The 23,132-nt window shown below is 37.6% G+C and overlaps 1 protein-coding gene across 2 annotated transcripts in view; it reads left to right on the top strand.

Moving 5' to 3' along the window:
- Window positions 1–15,820, top strand: part of LOC119790476 (androgen receptor-like) — a 33,592-nt gene extending 17,772 nt beyond the window's left edge. For both annotated transcript variants that reach the window (XM_038296015.1, XM_038296016.1), the window contains 3 exons: window positions 3,464–3,594; window positions 3,722–3,873; window positions 14,774–15,820. In XM_038296015.1, coding sequence (XP_038151943.1) covers window positions 3,464–3,594; window positions 3,722–3,873; window positions 14,774–14,938 — 448 coding nt within the window. In that variant the 3' untranslated portion in view covers window positions 14,939–15,820. The remainder of the gene's footprint in view (window positions 1–3,463; window positions 3,595–3,721; window positions 3,874–14,773) is intronic.
- Window positions 15,821–23,132: the final 7,312 nt, after the last annotated feature.

Consider the following 23,132-nt stretch of genomic DNA (forward strand, 5'->3'; position numbering starts at 1 on the left):
TAAAGTTGTCCATAAGCCATGAGGACAACATCTTCTGGTCATTCTAGACCAAAACTGGGCTTCATGAGCTTCAGCTGCATCTTCCTGAATGTCCTGTCAGACACGAGACTGAGACTCAGTGTCACCTTCCAGCAGCACAACAGCCCTCAGCATGTGAGCAAAACTACAATAGAAGGTTTATACTGAAATCAGTGGCAGAGATTTATTGCTCTAAATCAAATTTGGAAGCGCCGGAAAACTGCTGCTGAACGTCACTTTCCATCTGAATGATAAGGCTATTATGGGGATATTTCCGTTTTTAGATGTGTGAAGGAACGTAAAGGTCTTTGTTGGTGTTTAGAAGTTTTTTTCCAGTTATTTATTTGTAAAACATTTTGAAAAACAGATTCTATTCAGTTTATTTCTATAGCTCCAATTCACATCATGTCATCTCAGGTCACTTTCCAGTTCACCAGATCATCCAGTCAGATTGGTTCAAAGTTTTCTATCTAAGGAAAACCAGCTGATTGCATCGACTCATTGACTCTTCAGCAATCCCTCACACTAAGCATGCTTGTAGCGACAGTGGAGAGGAAAAACTCCCTTTGAACAGGAAGAAACCTCCAGCAGAACCAGGCTCAGTGTGAGCGGCCATCTGCTGAGACCCACTGGGGTTCAAGGAGACAGAAGCAGACATAGAAAAAGAAGCATAGATACAAAAGGCAACTGTCAACCAGCTCCACAGGCGGCCCCGTCCAGGAAACACACAGCCAGGCAGACGAGCTCCGAGCCAGCTCCCATGTCAGAGGATGAAGAGAGCACATCCAGTTAGTCACAGTCAGAGAAACAGGACTACACTGGAAAACAGGCCAAGCTCCAACATCTAGAAACAAAGGTGTTGATGGCAGCAGCACAGCTGATATTTCTCTCCAGGATGGAGTCACAGCCAAACAGGAACAGACCAGATGAAGCTACTATGAGAAAAAGCAGAGAGAGCAGAACGTTAGAGATTGAACTAACAGATTCTGCAGAGTGGGAGAATAGAGATAGAATGAAGCAGAATGATGAAAAAGGGGTCCCTATGTCCTCCTGCAGTCTAAGCCTACAGGTGCTGGTCATAAAATTAGAATATCATGAAAAAGTTGATTGATTTCAGTAATTCCATTTAAAAAGTGAAACTTGTATATTATATTCATACATTACATACAAACTCATATATTTCAGATGTTTATTTTGTTTAATTTTGATGATTACAAATGACAAAAAAAATGAAAATCTCAAATTCATCATATCAGAAAATTAGAATATTGTGAAAAGGTTCAAAATTGATGGCCCCTGGTGCCACACTCTAATCAGCTAATTAACTCAAACCACCTGCAAAAGCCTTTAAATGGTCTTTCAGTCTAGTTCTATAGGCTACACAATCATGGGGAAGACTGCTGACTTGACAGTTGTCCAAAAGACGACCATCGACACCTTGCACAAGGAGGGCAAGACACAAAAGGTCATCGCTAAAGAGGCTGGCTGTTCACAGAGCTCAGTGTCCAAGCACATTAATAGAGAGGCGAAGGGAAGGAAAAGATGTGGTCGAAAAAAGTGTACAAGCAAGAGAGATAACCGCACCCTGGAGAGGATTGTGAAACAAAACCCATTCAAAAATGTGGGGGAGATTCACAAAGAGTGGACTGCAGCTGGAGTGAGTGCTTCAAGAACCACCACACACAGACGTATGAAAGACATGGGTTTCTGCTGTCGCATTCCTTGTGTCAAGCCACTCTTGAACCACAGACAGCGTCAGAAGCGTCTTGCCTGGGCTAAAGAGAAACAGGACTGGACTGCTGGTGAGTGGTCCAAAGTCATGTTCTCTGATGAAAGTAAATTTTGCATTTCCTTTGGAAATCAAGGTCCCAGAGTCTGGAGGAAAAGAAGAGAGGCACTTCATCCACGTTGCTTGAAGTCCAGTGTAAAGTTTCCACAGTCAGTGATGGTTTGGGGTGCCATGTCATCTGCTGGTGTTGGTCCATTGTGTTTTCTGAGGTCCAGGGTCAACGCAGCCACATACCAGGAAGTTTTAGAGCACTTCATGCTTCCTGCAGCTGACCAACTTTTTGGAGATGCAGATTTCATTTTCCAACAGGACTTGGCACCTGCACACAGTGCCAAAGCTACCAGTACCTGGTTGAAGGACCATGGTATCCCTGTTCTTAATTGGCCAGCAAACTCTCCTGACCTTAACCCCATAGAAAATCTATGGGGTATTGTGAAGAAGAAGATGCAATACACCAGACCCAACAATTCAGAAGAGCTAAAAGCCACTATTAGAGCAACCTGGGCTATCATAACACCTGAGCAGTGCCACAGACTGATCGACTCCATGCCACGCCGCATTGCTGCAGTAATACAGGCCAAAGGAGGCCCAACTAAATACTGAGTGCTGTACATGCTCATACTTTTCATGTTCATACTTTTCAGTTGGCCAACATTTCTATAAATCCTTTGTTTTTATTGGTCTTCAGCAATATTCTAATTTTCTGATATGATGAATTTGAGATTTTCATTTGTTGTCATTTGTAATCATCAAAATTAAACAAAATAAACATCTGAAATATATGAGTTTGTATGTAATGTATGAATATAATATACAAGTTTCACTTTTTAAATGGAATTACTGAAATCAATCTACTTTTTCATGATATTCTAATTTTATGACCAGCACCTGTATAGCAGCAGAACTATAGAGATAGATCAGGATAACCTGAGCCACTCTAACTAGAAGCTTTATCAAAAAGGAAAGTTTTAAGCCTAGCCTTAAAAGTAGACAGGGTGTCTGCCTCACGGACTAAAACTGGTAGTTGGTTCCACAGGAGAGGAGCCTGAGAACTAAAAGATCTGCCTCCCATTCTACTTTTAGAAATTCTAGGAACCACTAGTAAACCTGCAGACTATAGATCAGTTTTGTTGTTCTTCTCTCTTAGTCCATATTTTGTGTTGTTCTGTCACATATAAGTGAATAGAAGTTCCAGTATGTTCTATAGCTTCAGTGTGGCTCCCTCTTTGCTAAGATCACCTACAGCCAGTTGTGTCCGTTTCCATTTTTTGGGTATTTTGTTACATTAGCAAACCAGTCGTTCTCTGTGCTTTAGCCCCGTCACTCCTACAGTGATGGCTGTGACCAGCGTGGTTAATGGATACGCCTGCCCGTATAGCTGACCCTCATTTCTCTCTGCCTATCTGCCATCTTTCTTTTCCATTATCCATCTAACTCATTTTTCTCTCACCCCTGCTGCGCTTTCTCCTTCCTCCTCCTTTCTCGTTGCAGCAACTATTAATCCTCTTCCTCCTCTCTGTATGTTTCTGTCAGAACATCTCCTGGCTTCACACTTCTGCTATTGTCACACCTTGTATTCGAGCTCTCTCCTGCCTTCTCTAACTCTCCCATGTCGTTAAATTTTTTTTTTCTTTTTGTTCCCAACTTCCTTCCCAGTCAGCGTATGCAAGTGTCCAGCATGTACGAACACTGTGTGAGGATGAAGCTACTCGCCCAGAAGTTCTGCAAGCTGGAGGTTACTGAGGAGGAGTTCCTCTGCATGAAAGCCCTGGTCCTCTTCAGCATCCGTGAGTCACCCCCCCCCAACATGCAAAGTGAAATATGGCTTGAATGGAGAGCGGCCTGCATGGCCTGAGTTGATGGGAAGGGATAAAGTCTGAGAGTTATTGTTGTGTTCTGGCTTCGTGGTCACAGTGCCAGTGGAGGGCCTGAGGAGCCAGCGCTGTTTTGACGAACTGCGGACCTCCTACATCAAGGAGCTGGACCGCTTGGCGAGCCACCACGGCGAGACCACCCGGACGCAGAGGCTGTTTCAGCTCACGCAGCTGCTGGACTACCTCCAGTCGGTAATATATGAGCCTCTGTAACCCACCTCCTCTTCCTCCTCATGAGATTCTGAAGCGTTAGATTAGTGTAATATCAATGGTCCACTTCAGAAGAACGTTTATTAGATCTTAGAAGACAAACACTGATTTTGGCTCCCAGCTAAACATTGTTGCTCAGATATTCTGTTTAAATATAAAAAGTAACTCATTTTCATTTCCTTTGCTCTGGTGCCCCCTGCTGGTTACAGGGTGTCACTACTGGATGTGGATATTTTACTGCTTAGTTTCACTTTATTAGCTGTCAAATGTTTTCACATTTTATCACATTAAAAAATTCTTTATACTCATCCATCCAAATGAAACCTCTAATATATAACCTTTACTTTACATTTTACATCCTTTAGATCAGCGGTAACCAATAAAAAATCAGCGCGGTCCGAATAAAAAAAAAATCATCAACCAGTGAAGGTCCAGAGACATTTTTAATTATAATCTGTTACTTTAAACAGAATTTAACACTGAAATAAAATGAGGTGTTTATGCATCCATGTTATACATTGACTTTTTAAATAAAAAAAAATAGATTTTTTTTTTTAAAGTAGTACAAGTGTTTTAAGTAAAGAACAACAATTGTTCAGTTTGGTTTATAGCGGTGTCTAAAAGTAGCAGCAGCAGCAACCCAGACTGACAGCTCATTGGCTCATTGGGATCACGTGCAGCCTGGAGCCGGACGCTCCCCAGGGCTTTACCGTATTAACAGGAGAAGAGGCGCAAGTGAAATTAGACACCGTCGTCGGACAACATGCGGTAATTTATAAATGTTTTTAATCCGTTTGGGTCCAGATTAGCCAGCAGGTGGGTACGGATCCAGATCCGGACTGCGGTCCGCTAATCCATGACCTCTGCTCTAGAGTAGGGTATTTTGTTCCACCATTGCTGCAGTCAAAGAGCATGTTTTGTAGATGGAAATTTAAGAAAAAGTTTATAAAGAATCATAGGAAAAAGCAATAAAAAAAGAATTTTATTGGTTTCTCATATTTTATCTTTTTTTTTTTTTTTTCCTTTCAAGTTTTATTTTTTCAGGTTTTATTTTCTCAAAAAGTTTTAACAAATTTTATATTTCAAAATGTGTTTGTCAAACTGTGTTTCCTTCGCATCATGCGCCATAAAAACTCTCACTCTTGACGCACATATTGACCAATAGAAATGCTGCTGAAGTTGGTCTTCCATCCTCGCTAAGGAGTGAAACCCATAGAAGTGAGGAGAATATGATGCGTTTAGTAAAACTCAATCGGAAAAAGAGAAATGTATAAAAGGAATCGAATAAAACAGCAAACTTAACATAAAAGGAGAAGTCTGGTCAGCGAGGAATAATCAGTGGATCATTGTTTATACCTAAAACTAATATGCGAGCAGTTATTTCATGAATTTAGTATTAATTAATAAAAAAAATAAAAGCAATTTTCGTTGCGATCACCGAGTCTGGGAGCGGCCATTTTTGCCCAAATATAGTAGCCCCTCCCTCCTGCCATCTTCCAGCAGTGACGTCACGTTGCGGTAAGCCTAGCGCCATTCTCCCCGCTTTCCAAGCTAAATCAATGGGAACTACTAGACACATCTGCAATCAACAACAATTATTGAAGATTTCCAGAGGACTTCACCATTGAAATTCACCAGAACTATAGTGAAACTGACAATGCCCACGTGCATGGCAGCTGGATGCTGGAATACATCGGGTAAAAGTGAAAAAAAAGAGTTATTCCACCTTTCTGATTCCTGATCCTCCACGGACGGGTTGGTCGTTGGATCGCCAACTTGAAGAGGGAGGATTTGCCATCGAACTTCTGGCCAGAGAAAAAACCCTTAATATGTAGCCGACATTTGGAAGAAGAATGTTTTCAAGATGACTTGGATAATAGCGCGTTGTGACAAACACCAGATACAGCACTGGGACTTGATCAACAGCCGATACCGCACCGTGACGTCACTAACCAGTAGGTGGCAGTAGTGTTCTTTGACAAACATGGATGCCTCCAGTAAAGCACATTCACATGAAAATTACTCTGAATTAAAAACACTGATCATTTATTGAACAGGATGGAATCATTTCAGATTTAAAGAACTTTCAGACGTTTGGATTCTGAATATCAGCAACTTCTCCTTTAAATGTTTTATTTAATTTTTCCAACTAACAAAACATAAGATTTGCTTCCAACATTAATGGAACAAAATTTACTCCATATGTAATTTAAAAAAATTAAGGTAATATTAATTTTCATTTGGAGTTGCATAAATGATGGGATGTATTTTCATCTCCTGTAACTTCCTGTGATTTTAAAAGGTGTTGATGTTTCATCCTTCATGAACCAGTCTAGTGTAATATAAGCTAAGGGTTTCCTAACACTGGAATATTTGAATATTGCTGTGAGGAAGAAACACTTTGCAGAAATAACCTTTTTCTTCTACATATGAAGGTGATCTAATCATGTGATCTAATTTGTTGGGTTTATCATGTTGCTGAGCATAGGCCAGACCTTCTGCAGATCATAGCACTAAATCCACATGCTGGTGATGAGAGCATCACTTCCTGCTCCGTTTCAGCTCACTGGAACCCAATAAATCACATGACTTTCTTCATCCGCTCGCATCGTTAATCTCACTCAGCCATCAGAGCTTTATTAAGGCGACACAGCTCTATAGTTCACCATGGCTCCCTCTGGGTTCATCAAACCAAATGTCTTTGAATCGATTTTTGAATGGCCCAATATTAATTATTTCAGTTGTTCAATTTTTCAACATTTACACCAAAACTTTGTTTTTGACAGTTAAAGGAATCAAAGTGAGTTTCCACTTTATTTCAGCAGCTTCCCCGTGGTTTGAATCTGTTTAAATTATTCATTTTGTCATGTTAAATGAAATGAAAATGAATCAACTTGAAATGAATTGATTTGTGAAATTCAGGAATTCAAGAAATCCTCCTTAAATATAACAGATATTTCTGATGTCATATGAACTTGTTTTCCAACCACGTCTCCTCTGTGACGATGATGGTCTCTGCGATCCGCCCAGTTTGTCTTAACTCTGTTTTTTGACTCATAGTTTGGAAACGTCTAAACGTTCTGAAGCATCTTCGCGTTTACAGCCGCATCACTCCAGTAGATTTCTAAGATCTTTAGACCTAAAGCTCTCAGTTGTTCCCAGACTCTGTAATACATCTATTTACAGTCTCCCTCTTTTTGGGAAGTCTGCAGGAACTTTGCTTAAAAAAAAAACTTTTTAAACTATCTTTTAATTAAATTCTATTCAGTTTATTTCTATAGCTCCAATTCACATCATGTCATCTCAGGTCACTTTCCAGTTCACCAGATCATCCAGTCAGATTGATTCAAAGTTTTCTATCTAAGGAAAACCAGCTGATTGCATCGACTCATTGACTCTTCAGCAATCCCTCACACTAAGCATGCTTGTAGCGACAGTGGAGAGGAAAAACTCCCTTTGAACAGGAAGAAACCTCCAGCAGAACCGTCTAATTAAAGAGAACACAATCATCAGGCCAGTTTTTCTCTTCCCGTTTTAATACAGATTTTTTTTTTTTCAAATTGGCATGGGTGTACCCAGACAGGGGCCAACAGGAGCCAGTGCCCCTGTAGAACCGGTCCTGGCCCCTGTTAGGGCCCTTCTATTAAGAGTCTAATGCTGAAAAAAAATCCGCTGTGGCACAGAAACTTTCACTGAAGGTTAATTGGACTTATTTCTTTTTTTACATTCCAGTTTGTTTTTACCATGATTCAAAATTTAAGGTGGTAGACTTTTAGACTGAGTTTTAGTCATATTGAGATAAGATGACTTTTCATATTTTTCATCCGCTGCTCCTTTTATAGGCCAAATCATTAAGTATTGTTTCTAGTTTTTTTCTTTCTTTTAGTTTTAGACGTTTTTAACATCTTTCCCAGAAACACATCATGTGTAAAATAAATTCAGTTTTCAAGGAACTTCTGGGAAATTTGGTTCCACTGGATTTCATTTGGTGGCATCATATAGAAATAAACTTTTCAGATAGATATTTCATTCACTCCTATAAGCTTCTTTGTAAAAGAAAAGAATGTTAGAATACATTAAACATTTAATAGTTACAGGAGAAACATGTAAATATTGTTCAAAGAAGTATGAAAAATGTTGGGTTAGCTTTAAAAGTTATAGCAGTAACAAATATGTGTATTTATGTATATTCCAAAAAAGAAATCAATCCGCTGGACTTTGTTTCCAAGTTTGAAGACGTTTCTCTTCCATCCAGGAAGATTTTTCAATCCAAAATGTCAGAAATAGCGTTTAGTTCCAGGTTTTATCAGCAGCCCAACAAAGCCTGGTTTTAGTTTAGAAAACATGCAAATAGAAACGGATGAACGGGTCCCCCCCTTTGGAATGGGGGTCGTTTGGCTTCTTTGTTAGCCTGCAATGCCCCATACCTGTCTATGTCTCTGAAAGGGGGGTCGTTAGGGGGAATAGTTGGCCTGGCTGAACAGGGGAGGTCTTCTGCTCTCATGTAAAGAGGTTGGAGCTGCGATGATAGCGGGAAGGAATCAACTCTATCACAGCATTGGAGGTTTTTGAAAGCTGAAATCTGAGAAGGTGTAGATGTAGCGCAGAGTCTGTCCAGAGGAGGGCGCTCTTCTGTGTTGGGCCATGCGTCTCTGGAGAGGTTGTTTGGTTTCTCCAATATAAAGATCAGATCGTTCCTCCCTGCATTGACCTGCAGACACTCTGCTCAGATTAGGTCTTTAGGATGAACTAGTCTCTGTTTCAGGGTCTGTTTGCTTTGAAATGTTCTGGGATCCTCTTGAGTTAAAAAAAAAAATATATACAAATTTTAAAATTGAAAAAACTTCCTGGATGGGAAGAGAAATGTCTTCAAACCTCATTCTTTGGAATGACCTGGATGACTCAGAATCTTCAACAGTGTATATTTATATATATATATATATATATATATATATATATATATATATATATATATATATATATATAATATATTATCGGTATCGGTATCGGCCTTCTAATGTCTAAAAAAATAAAATAAAATACTACTTCTTCTTCTTCCTCAAAAACTTATTTTTTACAGACTTAAAAACTTCTAAAGACGAGGGTAAAAATATTGATCCATTAAAATATCCCAATATCTTCATATGCTGATATATTGCCATTTAAAAACACCATATCAATCTCTTTTACTAATGAAATATTGCTATATGTCATCGTTATGCTACGAAATCCCCCGAAAACTCACCAAATGTTGCCATATTTTTATATGTTGATATATTGACGCGGTATCGATCTATTTTACTAACAAAATCTCAAAAGAATTTGCAAAATATCACGAGAGTTTGTAACAGAACGATGAAATTTCTAGAGAAAAAGTAAAATAGATCGATACCGTGTTTTTAAAAATCAATTTGATATCAGCATATGAAAATATATTTGAGTATATTATTTTTCAAAGTGTCAGAAATGGATAATAAAACTGCTATTTTCAATGACTACTTATTTTTGTCCAGCTTTAACATCGGTATCGATATCAGTTATCGGCTGCATGAGTTTTAAGATATCGGCATATCGGATATCGGCCAAAATCCCAATATCGTGCATCCCTAGTTTATATATATATATATATATATATATATATATATATATATATATATATATATATATATATATATATATATATACAGGTGCTGGTCATAAAATTAGAATATCATGAAAAAGTAGATTGATTTCAGTAATTCCATTTAAAAAGTGAAACTTGTATATTATATTCATACATTACATACAAACTCATATATTTCAGATGTTTATTTTGTTTAATTTTGATGATTACAAATGACAACAAATGAAAATCTCAAATTCATCATATCAGAAAATTAGAATATTGTGAAAAGGTTCAAAATTGATGGCCCCTGGTGCCACACTCTAATCAGCTAATTAACTCAAACCACCTGCAAAAGCCTTTAAATGGTCTTTCAGTCTAGTTCTATAGGCTACACAATCATGGGGAAGACTGCTGACTTGACAGTTGTCCAAAAGACGACCATCGACACCTTGCACAAGGAGGGCAAGACACAAAAGGTCATCGCTAAAGAGGCTGGCTGTTCACAGAGCTCAGTGTCCAAGCACATTAATAGAGAGGCGAAGGGAAGGAAAAGATGTGGTCGAAAAAAGTGTACAAGCAAGAGAGATAACCGCACCCTGGAGAGGATTGTGAAACAAAACCCATTCAAAAATGTGGGGGAGATTCACAAAGAGTGGACTGCAGCTGGAGTGAGTGCTTCAAGAACCACCACACACAGACGTATGAAAGACATGGGTTTCTGCTGTCGCATTCCTTGTGTCAAGCCACTCTTGAACCACAGACAGCGTCAGAAGCGTCTTGCCTGGGCTAAAGAGAAACAGGACTGGACTGCTGGTGAGTGGTCCAAAGTCATGTTCTCTGATGAAAGTAAATTTTGCATTTCCTTTGGAAATCAAGGTCCCAGAGTCTGGAGGAAAAGAAGAGAGGCACTTCATCCACGTTGCTTGAAGTCCAGTGTAAAGTTTCCACAGTCAGTGATGGTTTGGGGTGCCATGTCATCTGCTGGTGTTGGTCCATTGTGTTTTCTGAGGTCCAGGGTCAACGCAGCCACATACCAGGAAGTTTTAGAGCACTTCATGCTTCCTGCAGCTGACCAACTTTTTGGAGATGCAGATTTCATTTTCCAACAGGACTTGGCACCTGCACACAGTGCCAAAGCTACCAGTACCTGGTTGAAGGACCATGGTATCCCTGTTCTTAATTGGCCAGCAAACTCTCCTGACCTTAACCCCATAGAAAATCTATGGGGTATTGTGAAGAAGAAGATGCAATACACCAGACCCAACAATTCAGAAGAGCTAAAAGCCACTATTAGAGCAACCTGGGCTATCATAACACCTGAGCAGTGCCACAGACTGATCGACTCCATGCCACGCCGCATTGCTGCAGTAATACAGGCCAAAGGAGGCCCAACTAAATACTGAGTGCTGTACATGCTCATACTTTTCATGTTCATACTTTTCAGTTGGCCAACATTTCTATAAATCCTTTGTTTTTATTGGTCTTCAGTAATATTCTAATTTTCTGATATGATGAATTTGGGATTTTTATTTGTTGTCATTTGTAATCATCAAAATTAAACAAAATAAACATCTGAAATATATGAGTTTGTATGTAATGTATGAATATAATATACAAGTTTCACTTTTTAAATGGAATTACTGAAATCAATCTACTTTTTCATGATATTCTAATTTTATGACCAGCACCTGTATATATATATATATATATATATATATATATATATAAACACTGTTTCTCACCCCTCGTGGGGTTGTATGTGTCATCCTCAAGCTGGGGTCCTCTACCAGAGGCCTGGGAGTTTGAGGGTTCTGCGCAGTATTAGCTGTTCCTAGGACTGCGCTCTTCTGGACAGAGACCTCAGATGTTTTACCTGGAATCTGCTGCATGTATATATATATATATATATATATATATATATATATATATATATATATATATATATATATATATATATATATATATATATATATATATATATATATATATATATATATATATATATATATATATATATGAAACATAGTTATCAGCAGTTGGAGCTCTGGATAGTTAAACACCTCCCAAGAACTGTTATTTTCCCCCCTGGCAGACCAGACTGACTGAGGAAAATTAGCCGCAGACGTTTGGCTTCTAAAAGCCATAAATTACACAGAATATCTTTACATTCCCTGCAGTCTGAGACGGCAGGTCTGACTAGTCAGAGACCTGGAAACCTGCAGAACGTGTTGCCAGATTGAAGGGGTCACTGTCTCTTCATCCTCTGCCATCATTCCTCTTTCTCTGTCTTTCCTGAAAACATCTGGGCACGTTTGCCTCCAAGATGAATTCCATCAGTAAAAGCTGAAATAAATCAGCGCTGAAAGCTTGTTTATCATGCAGACATGTCAGGCAGGCTGTGAGCTTTCTTTCTGCTGAAATTTATCGCTCCAGTGTTTGTCGTTACAACCCGAGGGAGTGCCTCAGAATGGAGTCATGTTTAGGAAAAGTAAATATTTTCAGTCTCAAAATAAGCTTAGAAATCACCTATAGTTATGAAATGGACTGATCCTCACTGTGTGTCTTTTTATTTTTTAAAAGATAATAATACATCAGCAGCTCCTTAAAGCAGGGGTGGGCAAGTCCAGTTCCTGGTGGTCGGTATCCTGCAACTTTTAAATCTAACCTTTGGTCCAACACACCTGAATCTAATGGCTGTTTGACCTCCTCAGCATGCAGTCAGTTACGCCAGAGTCCTCTCAGTCATCTCATTACTGGATTCAGGTGTGCTGAACCAAAGGCACATCTAAAAGTTGGGGGATGGTCTGTCAGATCAGCATACCCAGTCAGACCCGCATACCCATAGTAATTGCATGGGCGCATGCAGAAAAGAAGATTTTAACCAACATTTGCAGATCCTTCTGCCAAGATCAGCTTACAGTTAAATGGAGCCTAGGCTGAAGTTGAACTGAATAAACTGATTACTCGCCTTCATCCACCAGTCATTCAGCCAATCAGCTTTGAACCACACCGCCACGACAGCCAATCAGCATCCAGAGTTCATCTTAAAGGCCTCCGATCTGCAACTCAGCAACAACTGTTGCTCACTTGATCAAGGATGCACTTTAAAAAATGAAATTGTCTAAAGAGCTGTTAGAAACAATTTTTTTTTGTTTACACTTGTGTATACAAAATGACAAAATAAATCTGTCTAAGTCAAAGTCTCAGCAACTTGTCTGCTACCTAATTAGCAGGCGGTGGTTGCGCTGTGACATCATTCAGATGACCCTGTCCCCCCCCCCCCCCCCCCCCCCCGCTTCATCAGAGCATCATTCCTCCAGGACTCTTACTGCGTTCCCTGCCTCATCTCAACCGGTCCGGCAGAAGACCGCCATGTTGAGCCTGGTTCTGCCAGAGGTTTCTTCCAAACAGGGAGTTTTTCCTCTCCACTGTCGCGCCATGCTTGCTCATCATGGACAGGTTCTCTCAACCTGTGTTATCCAGCTGGACTTCCATCTTCCAGGAAGTGAAGCTCTAGTATCAGGTCACGCAGTCCACTGGATCTCCCCATAAAGCTCAGCAGACCGTCTCTCCAACCAGCAGTCTACAGACTGACCAACTCCATCTATCTCCACTCCACCACCAGTTTCAGGCCTGGGGGGGAAACAGCCCTGTTCTTTACTCCTTTTCATTCATATCTATCAAAATTCATCGCTATGTTTTCTGCCGAGGTCTGAGCGCCAAAGACTAAAGTCATTGTATACATTTCTTCTAATTGTCTTTTCTTTCCGTGTGAGTTTTCCAGATTGAACCAGTTTATGACGATGTTAGCTGCTATGTTGGTGTGAAGTAGCAAACAAAGAAAGTAAGGCTGTCTGTGTTTCAAGCAGTTTAGCTTTAAATCCAGTTTACCTCAAACTAAAACCGTTTGTTTATTACATCACTCATAAATAAACTGGCCTACTTGACTTTTGGTATAATTTTCTGCTAAGTTTGTTTACCTTCATCTACGACTTTTGGTTAATCATATCACGCATAAATAAACTAGCCTAGTAGACTTCTTTCAAATTAGAGTGCCGGACGTCTGCAAATCTGACATCTTGCACATGCTTATTGACTATGTTCTTCTAGTTAAAACAATTTGGGCTTCTCAGAGGACCATGACTCCCAGTTCCAGGTTAAAATGAACAAGTTTTCTTATTAAACAGACAGAATCAGACTGCAGAGCTTCTACATATATTAAAATGTTGTTTCTGGCATCATTATATTAGTAAAGAGGTTCATTAATCTTTTTAAACAGAGAGAAGCAGAGAGAGCTGCAGATTTAAAGGTGAAACAGATTTACTGGGATATGCAACACACAAAATATTTCTCCAAGTTTACCAGAGAGTTTACAAGAAAAAAAAAGATGCTATGCTACATTTTAAATGCAGCATATCCACATTTTTCTGGATGGATGGAATTGAAATTGTACTTCTAGGGATGCATGACTTATCGAATTTGGCATCGGAATCGACTGTTATTCGTTATTTTATTTTTTTATACATTATGTTTTGGGGCCTTTTTAGATATATATATAAAAACTGCACTATAAGGCATCTATCATCTATAAGTATAAATATCAGTGTATTGTGGTTCTCTTGTGTTCTAAACAACAGGAAAGAATTTGATAAATGGATGTTTGAGCTTATTTTTTGAAATTACAAAAACCTAATGTAAGTGTTCAGGTGGAGTAACTGTAGATCCATCAGCCCCCACCCTGCTACCACCCTTAGAGCGCCACCACCCTCAGAGCGCCCCCACCCTGCCCCCACCCTCAGAGCGCCCCCACCCTGCCCCCACCCTTAGAGCGCCCCCACCAACTTTCATTACAAAGTTCCACCCTTATGTGTGGGTATGCTGGTCTGACAGGATCTGGAATTTCCCACTAATGCCTTAAACTGAACAGTTTTTAAATGAGTTCCACCTGTTCCACCACTAGGGGGAGCAGCTGGACCACGTTCCTCCTGAGGAAGGTGGAGAACTTGAGTGAAAACAATTAACTGCCAGAAGACAAACTCCTTTGAGGTCATTGATCGGGGTGTAACCCGGAGAGGATCAGATCTCTCCTACAGAGGGAGGTTTTGTCCCTTAAATGCTCCACTATGTGTGTCATGAGCTGGAGAGCAGCCAGGGAGGAGGCAGAGGAGCAGAACTGATGAAGGTCTCACAGTTCAAGCTCTCTTTTTTTTTCCACCAGAGCCCAGAATGTCGACTCTTTTTTCGCTGTGTGCTAATGTTCCTCTCTCTTCCTCTCAGGTTGTGAGAAAGCTGCATCAGTTCACCTATGACCTCTTCATCCAAGCCAAGTCTCTGCATATGCAGGTCAACTTCCCAGAAATGATTTCCGAAATCGTCAGCGTTCACGTGCCCAAGATCCTCTCAGGCATGGTCAAGCCCATCCTTTTCCACAACGCCACCTAAAGGTTCCGGTTTCCGTGGAGTGAATCTGGACCACCTTTGGTGGCGCTGGATACGGACCCTGACGCATGCAGGGAATGGAGCATTCTTCCAGCATTTTGTAATCCAGTAACGTCCGCTCTGCTCCTTTCTTTCTGCCCGCTCACTGCATCACACACATCACATGTTTGGTTTTTTTTTAGGGGGGGGGCTGATCACAACACTTGCATGCATTCCTGCACTAAAGCCAACCAAGCTGAGCATGTAAAACTTCTCCAGCTGAAAGAGGAAGCCAGCGCCGTAGTGAGAAAGCATGTTTGTAGAGTTCTCATCCCCAACAAGCTTTTTGTTTCTGTGTGCTACAGTACGACATTTGAACTAGCTTCTCTCCACAATGAATCTTATTGTGTTCACCTGAGAGGAGTAGAAAAAAACCTGCTTGATTGACAGTTAATAATAAGGCAGTTGTGCCTTGCATGCTAAGAGGAAGAGCTATCTCACCCCAAGGCTTTTAAAAACATTTTTTCAAAGCTGTCCTCATGTCTTAAAAAAAGACACACAAAAAAATAGTTTGATGTTTTGTTCAGTCTGTTGAAATAAACACCTTTAAAGTGCAAGTGACTGCAGCAAAGCTGAAATCAAGTGTATATTTATGAAAAATAAAAGATGCTCGAGATGCAAGAAGAAAAGGATCGGACATGAAAAGTCGCCTCGACGCGTTTGTCGCTCGACTTTCTAAAGAAATCCGCTTTTTTTCTGGGTGCCAAACACTGTTTCCGTCAAACTTTTCATACTGCTGTGGAACTTTTCTACCATTTCTTAAAAGTCTTCTTTGCAAACGCTTTCTGGTGTGTCGTCGTGTGTTTATTGTAGCTTCAATGATAATAAATGTCCAGCAAAGACTCATCATTGGTCGCTGTGATTCTTGGATTTTAGTGTTAGAGCAGGAAAATATTTAAAATAAATTCCTGTTTTTTTTTTCTTCCATCTTCCTGAAGGTTTAATTCACCTAAAGAGCAAAGCCCTGTTTTATCATAACCCTCCATTAAACCTCAACATCTTTAAGTCCTTTGCTTTAGTTAGTGTTTACTTATAAATACAAACTTAACACTTTTATAAATGTTAAACATGTTGGAATATAAATGCAAAAACTGAGTGATGTTGCTCTTTACTTACACTGATAAACTGCTTTATTTAACCAATGAAGTCGTTAGAACAGTTTGCTTTTTTTAAATTTTCTTAATAAATATACTTGGGCAAAGAAATGTGTTAAATTAAAACACATTTTTATCCCTAAATCAAATTAATTGGGTTATACTGATGAAATCTTTAGATACGTCAAATATTTGTCAGTTTTTAGGTTGTTAAACCGATAAATATATCATGAAAAGATAACAGCATGTATTTAAAATTTATAAAGTTTTTTCAGTAAAACATATTTAAATTAAATTAATTTTAGGTAGCTTAATATAAAAAAACAGATTAATAAAACAAAGTAATCAGAATAGCTTCATTAATTCCTCATGTTCAAATATTTTCTTGCGTTGCAACAGTTTACAGAAGAGAGAAAAATAAGATTATAGGATCCCTAGAGCAAAATAAAATATAAAAAGACAAAATAAAATAAGTAAAATTTGTATAATTAGTTTAAAATCAGATATAAGAATAAAATAACTCTGTTTGATCCTTTCTGATAAAAATAAAATAAACATTTTAGGCATAAGATGCAGCAGAAATACAGAAACTTTTTAACGTTTTTCTAAGAATATGAATGTAAAGGTTTAACCTGAGAATTGGCCCTTCTGGCTTACTGTAGCCCTGATTGTTGAGTTAGCGCCAAGGCTAACAATGCTAACGGTGGATTTAAGCTACAGTTTTCTTCTCCAACGTATAAAATCATGTAGCTGCACGACTTCTGGGCGTTTAGAGCTCATTCTAACATGATGTATTGATTTCTGCATAAATAAGCAGCTTTAGCGTTAGCAGATGATCGACGGGAACCACGGCTAAATCAATTACTACCTTTCAGTTCTGGGAAAAGGTTTATGTTGGATTTGTTACTTGAACAAAGTAGTTAACGTTAAAATAGTAGAAAATCATAAACAACTCTTTTAAAAACGGCGTGTTTCCATGGGGATAGTGATAAAAAATGTCTGACGTTTCAAACGCTCCTTTTCACGGTTTGAGGAGGTTTTTATTTTTCATCCACGGATTTTAACTCAACCATAATTGTCTGCCAAATTGATTAATTTTCACAATATTTTCCAGCAGCCAGAAAGGCTTTAGAGGACGAAACCCAAACAGAAATGACAGCATGAAAGCTTTATTAATGAAGCCAATTACAACAATGACTCATGAAAGAAAAGAAGAAGAAGTTTGAAAAACAACTTATTAAAGCTCTAAACAAACCTGCTAAACCCTTTTGAATAAGGAAATCTTTTCATATTTAATTCTTTTATTTTCTCTGGGTTTTTATGTCATCAAACTATTATTAGATTCCTGAAGCTTTGTGCAGATCTGCCTCACTTGGAGCGCCTCGGTTTGTTTTTATCTTTAAGATGAAAGGGAATGGCTGCCTGATCTAACAGTAATGTTGAAAGGAAAACATTTTTGTACGTAAAGCTACCTAAGTCTGAAACGATTACGCTTTTAAATCAATGCTTCTAAAGGGGAAATAAGCATAAGTGGGTGACATCTGTTGGATCTATTGACATTTGCCCTGCCTTGTAATTGGACACAGATTCCCTCCATGTTTGAGGGCAGTTTTCATTGAACGATCGTAAGTCTGGACGCCTCTGCTCTGAAGGGTTACGCTAAATAAAAGATACATGAAGCAAACAGGGAAACAATTTAGGGTCAACTAACAGAGCTGCAGCAGTCGCTTTGCTGACGCCTCAGTTGGACACCTTTCCTCTAACGACGGGGGACAGCGCTGCAAAAAATTTGATTTCTTCTTAAAATCATTTCATTTTTTTCTTGAATTGAGGAGGAAAGTGACACATTTTGCCAATGGAACTAGACAATTTACATTTAAGATAAGAAAAAACATCTGCGTTGTCTTATTTCAAGTGCATATTATCTAATTATCTTAACACTAAGAGTGAAAATATTCATCCCATTGGCAAACTATCTCCTTTACCTACTCAAAATACGGGTAAATGAACTCAATTTAAGACATTTTTACTTATTTCTAGATCATTTTCCAGTGAGAAAACAGCCTCAATGGAAAGACGAGCTAGAAATAAGTAAAAATTAAATGTTTTAACCTTAATTTAAGTATGATCTGCCAATAGAATGACTATTTATGTTCTTGGATTGAGGAGGTAAAAGAGACATTTTGCCAATGGAACAAGATAATTTACATTTAAAATAAGAAAACATAATTGCGTTGTCTTATTTCAAGAGTATATTATATTAATCTTATTTTAAGACTAAAAATACTCATTGCTTTGGCAAATTATCTCACTTACCTAATCAAATTAAGGGTAAATACACTTAATTTAAGACATTTTCTACAGTATAAGTTGTCTTGTTTTATTAGCAAAGTGTCTAATTTACCTCAATTCAAGAAAAAATGACAGAATAAGCTGGTTTAAGAAAGATCAAATTAAATACATTTATTTCCAACCATACAGGCTGTAACTGCTTAGCATCTTTGTTTACTCTTTTTTCAAAATCAGTAAACTATATCATAATAATTACTAACTTTAGTCACTGGTGTAAAAGTTACCTTCTAAATGCATTTTAATTATTTAGTATTTAGTAAGTAATTGGTGTGATTTAAAAAGATTATTGCTGCAACAAACGATTATTTTGTAAATCGATTAATCTGTTGATTATTTTTTTGATGATTCAGTTAATAATCAGTCAAAGATTCTCTAAATAAAACTTTTTATGAAATTAAACCAAACTTCTGGATAGAGCATGTTGATAGAGAAATATTCTTTATCTTAAATGTAAAATGTTTATGTATATATTTTCAGTCTTGGTATAATTCCTGCTCTAAGTGCGTCACTCTGTCAGCTAAAGGCAAGTTTTATATTCTATATACTCCAGTTAATGATTAATCAATTACTTAATTGGTTGATGACATTTTTCAATAATTGATTAATCCGATTGTTTCAGCCCTAAAAAAAAAAGATATTATCTTTTCATCTTTTCTGAAAAGATGTCAAAGTTGAATAGATTATTTTAAGCATTAGGAAAATCCTATAAATATAATATTTCTAATAAATAACCAACAGTAATTTTCTGATAGTTGAACAGGTCTGGAGTTTATACCTGGTGTTTAAGATTCTGTTTGAAAAATCCTCATCTGTTCAAATTTAAAAAGGTTTATGACTTTATAAACAAACTTAAATTAAATTAGCAGCTCCCTGAACGTTAAAGCGGCGGTCCAGCTGCTTCTGCAGCCTGCGTCCCACTTAGCGCTCCTCCAGAAACAGGCAGAAACTCTCAACACCAGGGACTGTTTTAGGAGGATAAATGTTTGCTGCCGTCTGGCTGCACATCAACACAGACTGAAGAGCTAAAGCTTTGTCTGCTGCTCATAATACACTGACTGGATATAAATAAAAAGTAACCTAGAATAGTTTATTTAGAGTTCCCATCCGGGTGCAGTTATGTCTTTGTGAAACAGGACTACATGATTTTATAGTTTTCACAAGGAGCTGTCAAAGTGTGGAGACGAGCAGGCAATTATCGGAGAGTTTTTTATAGCAGCAGTGATTCAGGCCGGTCTGCAGACCGTTTTATACTTCCCTCATGGTTTATCTGCTCCATGTGAAGATGGTAGAAAATATAGGCTTTCAGTATATAAACATAACCCTTTAACTTTATTCACTCACACAGAACATTGTCAATATTTGATGTTCAAACATATTTTATGTTTTTGGTTTGTTTTCTTAAAGCCTGGCTTCAGTCAGTGAACCTCACACTGGAAAAAATCTAAATCTAGATAAGTCATTTTTTTCTTAAAATAAGTGCATTTGTTCTTGCATTGAGGAGATAAAAGAGACATTTAGCCAATGGAACAAGACAATTTCCACTTAAAATAAGAAAAAACAAATGCATTGTCTTATTTCAAGTGCATATTATCTAATTATCTTATTATCTTATTTTAAGAGTAAAATACTAATTCTATTGGCAAACTATGTCATTTTCCTGCTCAAATTAAGGTTAAATATGCTTAATTTAAGAAATTTGTACTTATTTTTAGATTGTTTTTCCAGTGCAGTGAATGGCAGAATGCACTGCAAAAATGAAATAAGGAAACATTTCTTAAATCAAGTGTTTTTACCCTTAATTTTTGTAGGTTAATGAGATGATTTGCCAATGGAATGAGTATTTTTTACTCCTAAAATAAGATTATTAGATAATATGCACTTATAATAAGACAATGCAGCTATTTTTCTTATTTTAAATGTAAATTGTCTCGTTCCATTGGCAAAGTGTTTCCACTTAAATCCTCAGTTCAAGAAAAAAATTTCCTTAATTTAAAAAAGAAAATTACTTTTTTAGATTATAATTTTTTGCAGTGTGTAGTGAAAGAGTGAAAGTAGTGTAAGGCGCCTCTGGCTTGATGAAACGCTTCATAAAAGACCATTTACTTTTTACTTTGGGAAAAATAAAGAGCCACAGGGAAGACTTTTTGGAGCAGGAAACTTTATTATTCGTCATAATTTCTACTCTGTATTTTTAAGCTTCAGTAAAAACTAGAAAAATTAAACGTTTCTTTTAATGCAACACATGGATTTTGGGAAAAGAGTAAGTTTTACATAGATTTACTTATACTATTTAAATGTTTAATAGCAGTATGCCATATATACACATAAACCTAAAAATACTACATTAACTTTACTGTAAAAACATGGCGTTTTTGAAACGTACAGTAGCTCCCAGCAGGACTGATTCTGCTCCGAGTTCAGACGTTACAGGATCACGCAGAGCAAGAGGTCGTCCCGACGGCGGTCATTTTGGAAGGGTGCAAAAGCACTACACTGCAAAAAATTGAAATCTAAATAAGTCATTTGTGCTCAAATTAAGTGCATTTTTTCTTGAATTGAGGAGATAAGTGAGACACTTTGCCAATGGGACAAGACAATTTAAATTTAAAATCAGAAAAAAACTATTGCTTTGTCTTATTTCAAGTGTATATTGTCTAATTATCTTTTATTAGTAGTAAAATACTCATTCCATTGGCAGATCATCTTCTTTACCTGCTCAAATTAAGGGTAAGTACACTTAATTTAAGACATTTTTTTACTTATTTCTAGATGTTTTTTGCAGTGTACAGAAGCACAGGGACTGATACACTGGAAAAAATCTGAATCTAGATAAGTCATTTTTTCTTAAAATAAGTGCATTTGTTCTTGGATTGAGGATTTAAAAGAGATATTTCGGCAATGGAACAAGACAATTTATATTTAAAATAGGAAAACACAATTGCATTGTCTTATTTCAAGTGCATGTTATCTAATTATCTACTATCTCATTTACCTTCTCAAATTAAGGGTAAATACACTTAATTTAAGAAATTTCAACTTATTTCTAGATTGCTTTTCCAGTGTAGATGCACTGAACTTGACATGCCTTCAAACTTTGAGCTACACTTTTTACATCTTCCAACTACTTCTGCTGGAGTTGGACGGATTTAAAATGTCCCTTAAAGGAAAATGTGGCATCAAATACCAAGAGTTAGCAGCAATTTCCAGTTGATCTTAGTGAAAGGTTGCCTTTCATTAATGTTTTCTTATTCTAAGTGTAAATTGTCTTGTTCCATTGGCAAAGTTTTCCACTTACCTCCTCAATTCAAGAACAAATGGACTTATTTTAAGAAAATTACTTATCTAGATTTTGATTTTTTCCAGTGGGTTGTTAATATTTATTTCTGTTGATCTTGTTTCATTAATGTTATAATTGCATTATTAAAAGTCCACTAATCTGGACGACTGGTTTAAATGTTGAAATTGCACTGTTTCAGTTTTTATATATATAATTTTATCAAGTAATTTGTTCAACTCACATAATATTTTCATTGATTGAAAGTTTTATATTGTAAATATTGCTTATTTTTATACTGTCATTAGTTAGAGAAATAAAGAGACCCAAGAGCTTTGAAGGTTAAAAAGAAAAACTGAAGATAATAAGCAGCAATTAATAGATTCCACCTGAATGTGTTTATTTATTTCTTTACTTTTCTCATGAGAAAATCTGATTTTACTTTCCAGTCGTCAGGAAATTGATTTATTTTCAGAGGCGACTGTTTTGGAGTGCCTTTAAAAGCTCAATCTATTAAAAAAAAGAAACCCCCAGTGTGCCTGGGTTAACTCTGCTGCCATTTTAAGTCCCATTTCCTGAAAAACTTCTTTCAGCAAGTATTTGCCCCTCATAAAGGACCTGAAGTTGAACGGACTGCAAACTCTGAAATATCACTTATTTCTAAATATAAATATATATGTTTGTTTTCCCCGCTTGTCCCTTAAAAGGAGTTCTGTCTTGTAGGTTTGCAGAAATAAAAAATGCATGTGTTGATGTCGACATTTGAACTTAGCGTGGATTCCATTTGATTTCCTGTGTTTCTCCAAGTCTGCTCTGCATCAATATTACATGTGTGCTCCAGTGCCAGAGAGGGGGAGGTTTTTTATTTCTTTCTTCTTTTCTTTTCTTTTCTGTTGTTTGTTTCTACTGGGTGAGGACGACCACAGAAAGTACAGTTATGCTGACCACAAACAACAAAAGTGGAAAGTATTTCCTTATGTTTCAGAGGGTGGGAAGATTTGCACAAGGATAGAGAGCGAGAGAGGAAAACAATGAACAATTAACGCCGTGCACGATTCTGTCACCAAACTAACAGAACAGGTTTTAAAATATAACAAGGAAATATATTTGGGAACCAAAGAAAAAAAGAGCAATAATGTTTTTAACACCAGGTTACTGCAGCGCCACGGCCACAGTGACTGGAAACCAATTAGATTACAAAGGTGGTAAGATGACACCCCTGAGCGGGGGTGTTGGTGTGGTCTATCTAATGGAGGGTGATTCCTGCCCAAGCACCAGTCCATTAACAACCAATTAACTTCCTATTAATATTTTACCAGACAGGGCCTCTCATCCTGACATGTTTTAAGGAGCTTTTCCCAGGAGGGTCTGAACATGAGCAGCTTTTAGCGCAGCATAAAGAGGCCTCTGTAATGGGCTGAAGGAGGAGAAGGGGCAA

The sequence above is a fragment of the Cyprinodon tularosa genome, unplaced genomic scaffold (genome assembly GCF_016077235.1).
Source record: "Cyprinodon tularosa strain WSP-4 unplaced genomic scaffold, ASM1607723v1 ctg365, whole genome shotgun sequence".
Taxonomy (NCBI): domain Eukaryota; kingdom Metazoa; phylum Chordata; class Actinopteri; order Cyprinodontiformes; family Cyprinodontidae; genus Cyprinodon; species Cyprinodon tularosa.